At 39.3% G+C, this 9,109-nt stretch overlaps 1 protein-coding gene across 1 annotated transcript in view; it reads left to right on the forward strand.

Moving 5' to 3' along the window:
* The window catches only part of LOC117264708 (dysbindin-A-like), a 65,092-nt gene extending 56,606 nt beyond the window's left edge, over positions 1-8,486 (forward strand). Inside the window, exons 6-10 of the mRNA XM_033638898.2 lie at positions 1,292-1,424; positions 2,850-2,872; positions 3,414-3,560; positions 4,155-4,283; positions 7,665-8,486. Coding sequence (XP_033494789.1) covers positions 1,292-1,424; positions 2,850-2,872; positions 3,414-3,560; positions 4,155-4,283; positions 7,665-7,924 — 692 coding nt within the window. The 3' untranslated portion in view covers positions 7,925-8,486. The remainder of the gene's footprint in view (positions 1-1,291; positions 1,425-2,849; positions 2,873-3,413; positions 3,561-4,154; positions 4,284-7,664) is intronic.
* Positions 8,487-9,109: the final 623 nt, after the last annotated feature.

A 9,109-nucleotide genomic window follows, 5' to 3' on the forward strand; every position in this document is an offset into this window, starting at 1 on the left:
GTTTCTTTGAATGGGATATTTAGAAATAGCGCATTTGTGCATTGAGTCCTCATCAAGCAAGTGCATCTGGAGTGCACAGGAACAAAGCTCCACCATTTTTCTTCTCCAAGTAAGGAAGTAGACTTTGCAGTTAACATAATTTGGTTGATCATAAGCATTTTTTAAATGCCTGAAGATCCAGTCATCCCTAAAGTTTGTGTCATCAAAAAGAAGCAATAAAAACACATGGAATGGTAAAGTTGTCATATGGACATTTAAGGTGTGTTGAGTGATTCACGTTTGACAATATAAGGTCCTTGATCAGTAATGAAATATCGTCTGCATACAGGGGCATGTGGTGTTCCTCTCCCCCAAGTAAGAACCCTTTCAGACCCATCTCTGTCCTGATTGTGGAGGCCAGGGGTCCAAGGAACAGCTTAAAGAGTAAGGGGCTGAGAAGGTGTACTTGTTTGGTCCCATGTGATAGATTAAAGAAGGATGATATCATTCCATGTGTTGTTACTGCTGCACTTGGATCTCAGTAATTTATGTTCACTCATTTGATGAATCCAAAATGTATTCATTTAAAATTTGGTCATCTTTGTCTAACATAAATCAAGGGGGGTTCAACCCTGGTTAACCCCTCAGTGTGAAAGGGGTAGTATGGAGACAGGGGGCTCAGAGCTGTGGTGTACTTGATCAGAACTTTTTCGACCACCCACTTTGGAAATCAAAAATGTTTTGTTTAGACATGTGCGCACACTAGCTCACTTGGCGCTGGGGGTCTGCAGCCTGTTGCAGCAGCTCTGACTATTTGCACTCCTTGAATTTCCTCCCTGGGGGATCAATAAAGTATATCGTATGTAGAGCGGGCACCCCATGTAAAACTGCTGTGTCCAACCCCCTGCTGCATGTCATCCCTCCACTCTCCCCATTTCATGCTGTTATCTGCTCTATCCTATCAAATAAAGGCAAAAAGCCACCCAAAAATATCTTTAAAAAAAAAAGAGAAATAGTTCAAGACTAAAAAAGATAGCTGGAGAGAGAAGTTAAACCCTGGCTTCTTTCTCACTTCAGCAAAGCTGGCCAGTCACACCATGAGGTTTGTGTGAGTCTCAGATGGTCTCTCTCAGAAAGCTTCAGAAATGAAACAGTGCTGATGATTTTCTGTCCTGTTTGGTCAGGTGGTCATCATCCTAAAATAATTTAGTGCATTTCTACAAATAATAATGTATTGCACATATTCTTTTGATGATTGTGTGAAACTTAATCTGAACATGATGGTGGTCTGTCTGTCTGTCTGTCTGTGCAGCTTATTTGGAAGGTGAATTTGAAGAGATGGAGAGCAGACTGGTGTACCTGGAGACTCTGTGTTGTCAGTGTGAACAGCAGACATTTAAACAACATCAAATCAAGCAACTAGAAGTCTACAAGAACAAGAAGAGGTACGAGATGCATATCACTTATTATTTGCTTGTGTTATGTCACTGGAGCTCATTTAAAAAAAAATTCACTGAATAGGTCAAAATGTGAAGTGACACTATTTAAACATCATGGTTTACTCTTTTTAGTTTGTTGTAATTTATTTAAATCCTTTTTATTTTCCATGTATGTCAGTGGGCTAAAGTGAATCATGAAAGAAGTGATGAGCTGTGGTCATAACAAATCATTATCCAGTGTCTCATGATATAGATCCACGCAGTGCCGTGCACGGACATTTTGTGGGGGCAGGTGCTCAAGTGGGGAAAAAAAGAGCATCTCTTCCACAAAACCTTGTTTTTGCATTTAGTCATGCAAAAAAAATTGTTAGCTTGCAAAGGGCACTCTGCTAGGAGGTTTCTGTATGTCAGGGGAAATGTCGGACAAAACTTTCGGACTCAGGCTCCCCACAACGATGTGTGCTGAGCCCACTACTCTACATCCTCTACACCTCCGACTGTAGACATGCCCACACCAGTAACACCATAGTGAAGTTTGTTGACAACACAACAGTGGTGGGGCTGATCTCAGGAGGAGATGAGTCTGCCTACAGGAATGAGGTCCTGAAATTGTCTGCGTGATGCTCGGCAAACAACCTGGCTCTGAACACCACAAAGACAAAGGAGATCATCCTGGACTTTAGGAAGCACAGGGCAGATCCGCCCCCTCTTTACATCGATGGCGACTGCGTGGATGGGGTCCAGACCTTCACTTTTCTGGGCACCACGATCTCTGCCGACCTCTCCGGGACTGCTTACACCACGGCTGTCATCAACAAGGCACAGCAGCATCTGCACTTTCTGAGAGTGCTCAGGAAGAACAACATCACTGTTCCTGGTGACCTTCTACTGCTCAACCATTGAGAGCATTTTAACATATTGCATATCAGTATGGTTCACCCACTGCACTGAGGCAGACCGGAAGAGGCTCTAGAGAGTGGTCAAGATGGCACAGGAGATCATCGGCTGCCCCCTCCCCTCTCTGAAGGACATTTATATATCCCGCTGAGTGAATCATCAGAGACAGCACCCATCCTGCTTCACACCTGTTTGTACTGCTGCTCTCTGGCAGGCACTACAGGTCCCTCAGAACCAGGACAAACAGGCTCAGAGACAGCTTCTTTCCACAAGCCATCACTACACTGAACACACACTTACACTAACCTTTTTTTTCTGTGCAATGGCAATAAAGGCTTTCTATTCTATCTATTCTAACGTGATTGACACAACACAAAAATCGTATTTAGTTGTAGACGTGCAACAATTTTAGACGAAAAAAACTGACTCAGTGTGCAAAGGCCTTTAGTCTGAGAAATAAAATTATGATAACTCTAAATTGTTGGATGTTGTTTGTATTTAACTGGAATTTGTTTGATGTTTGTCTTTCAACAGGAAGGAAGTAGAGATGCTAGAAGGTGAGCAACTCTACTATCATCAAGAATTCCTGGTGTGCAATGCACATGTGTGATTTGATCACTATACATAGTGACTACATTACCACCCTACAACGGTGCTGTCAAAAAGTATTTACCTCTTTTGTAATGTTTGTGTTATTGCATATTTGTCACAGTGAATGTTACGGGATGTATAGACAAAATGTTACATTAGACTAAATGAACCTGAGTAAACACATGACATTTGTTTTTACAATTATTTCAGTTTGGAACAAAGTTATCCAACACACACACCATCATGTGACACAGTCTCTCCTGATGTTATGATCACTAGAGTTGGGTTGACTGGTTGCTGAAGTGTGTTGGTGTGATTCCATTTCCATGCCCTATACCTGTAAGTGACTGGAATATGGATTGGTGTCTGTTATAAATGACAGTAAACATGATGATCAGGTGAAATGTCAACAGCAGATCTGCTGACTAATACTGTTTTAAAATGTGTGACGAGAAAGTATACAGAGATCAGAGGGTATTCTAAAAATGATGTGTCTTCTGTTTACAGCTGAACTGAATTCCGAACATGCTCAGAAGGTGGCAGAGCTGGAGCAGGCCATGCAGCAGAAACTGAGAGAACGACAGAAAGTGTATGAAGAAGCTTTTAACCAAGACATGGAGCAATACCTGTCCACTGGATACCTACAGCACAGAGGTCAGTCACTGTTATTTATTGCATATTACTTTGGCTTGCTCTACTTATCAGCCCAAAACATCTTTCAAGATTTCAGTCTGAACAGTTCACTTGTTTTCATTGTGGAAATGTGCACAATTTCCTCTGTCCTGGTGTCAATTGGGAGTTTGTTCCACAATTCTGGTGGCAAGACCGTAGAGTGGTACTCATCCCCCTTTGTAATAAGGAACAAGCAAGTCAGAGCAGTTTCATGTCACAAACCACTGTAACTCGACGCTGCTCATTGCAGTTAAGCTTTTTACTGTGGTGGCTGATGAAAAAAACGCGAGAATGCAAATGGCCTTATGTGAAGTGAGTGTTTGGTTTGTCTGTTTTAACCTCTTAAGATTTTTTCCCTTTTCTATTTGTCTGGGCTACTGTATGTAGATATAAACCGCTCATTCTAAGGTAATGAAAACACAACAATTTTTATTTTTAGGTGATTATACACTAAAGAAAATATATGTACTATATTCCATTTCTGCTAGTATATCTTATATATACTATATATATACAATACTTAAGTGCGTGTGTGTGTGTGTGTGCGCGTGCGTGCGTGTGTGTGGGTGTTTGCAGAGCCAATAGGAGCTGATGTGCGTGCCCTGGACCAGATGATAGTAACTAACCTATCAGACCAGCAGGCACTGGATGAGTTTCTCAACTCCACTGGTGATGACATCAGCACTGGATCATCACTGACCTCAGGTAACCCCAGCTCAGTTACTCTACAACCCGCAGGCAATTCAAGACATGCAAATATTGGATATTGCATGTTTCTTAAGTTGTATGAATAATTTTGGTCACTTGCAGGCAGAAATACATCAAGACAAGATGAATGCAACTTAGCCATCACTAATTTGTTAGCTTAGGGCCTGTGTCCACATAGCACTTTTTTCTCAGCACCTGTGGCCTTTTTCGATTTGTTCTCAATAAGTAGTGAGCATATGTAAAGGAAAAAGCGTCACACCCAGTGTCTTTTTCAATGTTCCACCTTTAAAAAAGCTCTGCCAGCACTTTGTTTATGAAGCGCTCCCCAGCACCCTGCCACCGCTTTTCTGCTGAAAAAACAACAACAACAAAAAAACGCAATGTGGACACAGAATCCATGTACCCTTCGTTCTTTTGTTTTTCCGTTTCAAAACCAAATCAGAAAAACAATCTTGTTTTTCTGATTTAAAAACAGAACAGAATCACATGTTTTGTAGGTGCTGTTTTTTGTGTTATATATATATATATATATATATATATATTTTTTTTTTTTTTTTTTTAAATTAATGGATTAATCATTGATTATTTTATTCGATTAATCAGATTTTGAAAAAAGGCACAGGATGTATTTTTGTATGACATTTCTATTGTCATAGTAGGTGATAAAACATTTTAAATACATGTAATTAAAATGCTGCCCATCTCTGCCAACAATGCATAGGCCTTTGTGATACAACAATATAAAAGAATACAAGTAAATATATGCTGCATATAATTTGAATTGTCCGTATCAATAACCTGAAGAATTGCAGGTCTGTATAATCCAACAGAAACTAAGAGAAAACCAGGCATTCAATGACAGCAAATAAACCATACACAGATTTTTTTGTTTCTCTGTATTTGTGTTTTCTGGTTTTTGTTTCGAAACGGAAAAACAGATTTAATTTTTTGTTTTTTTGATTTTGTTTTGAAACGGAATAATGAAAGAACGAACCATACACGGATTAAAACCGCACATTTTCACGTTCTTCTGTTTTAATTTTAAAACAAAAAAACAACTACAAAATGTGTGATTTCTGTTCTGTTTTCCCATTTTTCTGCTTTGGGTTTAAAACAGAAAAACAAGATTGTTTTTCTGATTTGGTTTTGAAACGGAAAAACCATAGAACGAAGGGTGCATGGATTACACAGGCCCTTTAAAGCTGTTACTTTTAATGAGTGCCTTGCAGACATGAAAAATCATCAATACGCATTTGTTTTTGTGTTACTGGCCACCTGACAGATGTAGGTGTGACCATGTAGCTTTATGGTGGTCATTAGCTCTTTAGCTACTTGATGCTTGGCATCAGCAAATTAGTCAATTTAACATACATAAATTATGAGAGGGTCAATAACTACAATGAAAACAGCAGGTAACCACAGGGGTTGGGAGAGAAAACTTTTGTGTGCCTCTGTCCCACGTATAAAATATTTAAGTCAGCCCACCTCCCTGGAGAAATGAAAGGACCTATAGCTAATTTATCTCCTGTGCGAATGCATGCACCATACACAACTCAAATGAATGAATATTATTTAATATTTGTTATATTAGGATAAACCCCTTGAGATGCATTATCTAATTTCAAGGGGTCCCAAAAGAACAAATCATTAAACAAATGTGAAAATTTGAAAAAAAAAAAAAAAACAATCCCACAATAAACTAACAAAAAGAAAAAAAAGCAGTACAACCTTAGACTAAACACAATCAAAAGAACAAGGATCAATCTCTACATAGAGAGCGGAACAGTGAAAAAATAAACATTGGCAGTCTGTTTTAAGATGAGAATACAGAGCATTTTTAAATGATGAGTGAAATGATGACAGAAAACAGATATTGAAAGGTAACTTACTGTAAAACTTAGGTTAGTAGCCCAGGCTATTATTTGCTTAAATCACTGAACTCAACAGGACTATCTTTGGGACAGGGCTTCAATTCCTTTTACACCAAAATGTTGCTCAGCAAAGATCAGGAAATAAGATCAAATTGTTTATTTAAAGCAGTATTAATATTACTTGTATGAATATTAGGCTTCGAATAACATATTATGAATCATTCATTTGATCCAGCTCCAACAAACAGAGCATCAGTGAAAGAGAGCATTATGACACCCTTTTTACGGCAGTCGAGGATTATGGCACCTGGCATACTGATATAACACCACTTAAAAACATTTTTCATAACTTGGATTAGAATTTATGAAAAAATATTTTGATTCTTTTGATTGGTGGATCTTTACGGACTGAAGGAATATGAATAACTTACCAGGTAATCAAGGAATGGACACACATTCAGATTTACTAGCATGACAAAAAAACAAATGGTGACTCCCTTCCTCTGAAGTGGTCATAAAGTCAGAATGAATTTCTGTCTTTTGCTGGTGCTCAGGGTTTTAGTAAAATGAACAGAACGATTGAACCATGGAGAATCTTACCAAGCTTATGATGTGTAGCGTCTCCATATTGACAAAAGTTTTGTATGTGTGATCTAAACGGCAAACCAATGTTAGCTGAAGTGGGTAGCCAACAACCCAATGAACTACTTGGCAACCAGACCAGGTGTCAAATTGAGACAGGCCTTTATTTGTCAAAATGTGCAGCTACACCATGCTAGTAAAAAGGACTGGGCGTTTCATTGGGACTAGGCTTTTAATTGAAGTTTCACAGCATTCCAATCAGAATAAGCTTGAAACATTATATGAATGAAACCACAGCAATGCATGTTGAGAAAGCCTAATAGCATCAAGTTTGTCCCAAAGAAGACACTGATCAACCAGATCAAAAGCTGTGGTGAGATCAACAAATATTGCTCCTGGAGGATGTTCATTCATTCATTAGTGAATTTCAGGGGAGAGCAGTAGCTGTGGAAAAGTTAGGTCTAAAACCAAATTGATATTGAGAAAGGATATTATTGATATTGTAGGTACTCTGATAATTGTATATAAATCAATTTTTAGAACCACTCTTGCATTGAAGCAGATAATTGAGATGGGTGTGTTGTTATTGGGATCAAGTGTGTCACTACCCTTATGGAGAGGAGTAATATGTGCAAATTTCCAAATAGCTGTTATTTCATATAGTGATAGATCAAAGAAGTCAGCAAATGGGAAAGTGAGAATATGGCATGCTAATTTAATTAATTTAGTTTGAATCCCATCAATTTGAGGACCATTGCTCCCTTTCAGATCATGAATTGCATTGCAGACATCAATTGGAGATATTGTATGAAAATAAAAAGAACTTTGACATGCTGAATTAGAATATCAGTTCTCCAGGTGACACTTATTCACTAAGAGTGAAGATTTAGTTACACAGAGAAATAAGAATTGTCTTCTCTAACAGGTCCTGACCTTGAATCCTGCTCTTCTGAATCTTTGAGAAGTCAAATGAACCTAACCCCTCCCACAAACAACAAACTGTCCACTGGGGATGCAGTAGGGGAGCAAGAAGAGGAAGTGGCCAGTGAGGAGTGTGATGAGCCTCTGGTGCAGTCAGATGAAGAGGACATTCAGCCAGATATGTCATTGGTTGGCCTACAGGATGTTGGCACAGTTAGGGGCTCTGATGACAGTGACCATGCAGGGGACCTTCCCTCTGGGTAACCTAGCAACCAGGCCCTTGAAACTCTTTGAATACTAAGTAAACACTAACTACTTTTGGCCCTCTGGTGCCGTCTGCTTTGACTTGACACAGCTCCCATCTCTAGCCAACATGAGCCAGCAGTGCTCAGGTCAAAAACTGCTTTTTTCAGGTTTGATAGGAAAACATGTCTTAAACACAAATGCTGAGTTTCCATATGGTGGCTGTCAGTCAGTAATGCTACCTAACTGAGACATTGTCCATTCACTTTTAATTGATAAAAAACCTTCTCCATGTATAGAGACCAATCTAAGCTAAATACAGTAAGCATGATTTTCTTCAAGGTATAGATTTTTTGTATCTTGTATTTCCCTTTTTGCTAAGTGATGTACAAAAAACAGCTAGTACAGCTATAATACTGTCTTGAAAACAGCTCCAGTGACTGAGCCTATACTGTAGATGAACAGCTGGTGCCTCTGTCCACCATTTTTTAGTACGGTAGTCTTGATGTACTGCTTTTGTCTTGTGGCCTTGATGACCCTGATAAACATGTTGGTCTCACAATAAAGTTTCTGTATATTACAATTGTTGCTAGACCTTTTACCTCTTCATACGTTTCCTTTTTCCATGTGCCCTGGAAGTAGCTGAAGTTGTGCGAAAAATCCATACTGTGCTTGAAGTACTTGTCAGCCTTAAAGGTGAAGTGTGTAGGATTTTGGGGGATTTGGTAGCATTTAGCAGTGAGCTGCACATTGCACAACCAGCAAAAAATGTCTGCTGGCTAGAATTCTTTCACTGCTCATTGTTCAGGAGGTTTTTATCAGGAGATGAATTATCTGCAGAAGTCTCTTCTTCTCCAAAACAAATGGACCAGGCGATTACAATCGCTAAAATCACTGAAGAAAGCAGTTTCACACTACAAATCAATGCTTCGACTACGCTATTTGGCATCTCATTGCTCACCCACAGCATTCTATTGTGTGCTCACTGCTTTTCTCTCGTAAGTTAATGTGTACTTACTAGACTTACTCCGATTTATCGGCAGTGCTCGGAATTGGGCCGGTTTTCACGTGATCGGCCATGACCTGCGACCGGCCGGTCAGTCTAAAATATGCCGATTTAAAACGCCAGTCAAATTCCTGACGCGCCCATCATGTAACATAAGCAGCACACACACACGCACATGTGCAACTCACAGCTTGGGCGAT

The sequence above is a fragment of the Epinephelus lanceolatus genome, chromosome 10 (assembly GCF_041903045.1).
Source record: "Epinephelus lanceolatus isolate andai-2023 chromosome 10, ASM4190304v1, whole genome shotgun sequence".
In the NCBI taxonomy this organism is placed as follows: Eukaryota; Metazoa; Chordata; class Actinopteri; order Perciformes; family Serranidae; genus Epinephelus; species Epinephelus lanceolatus.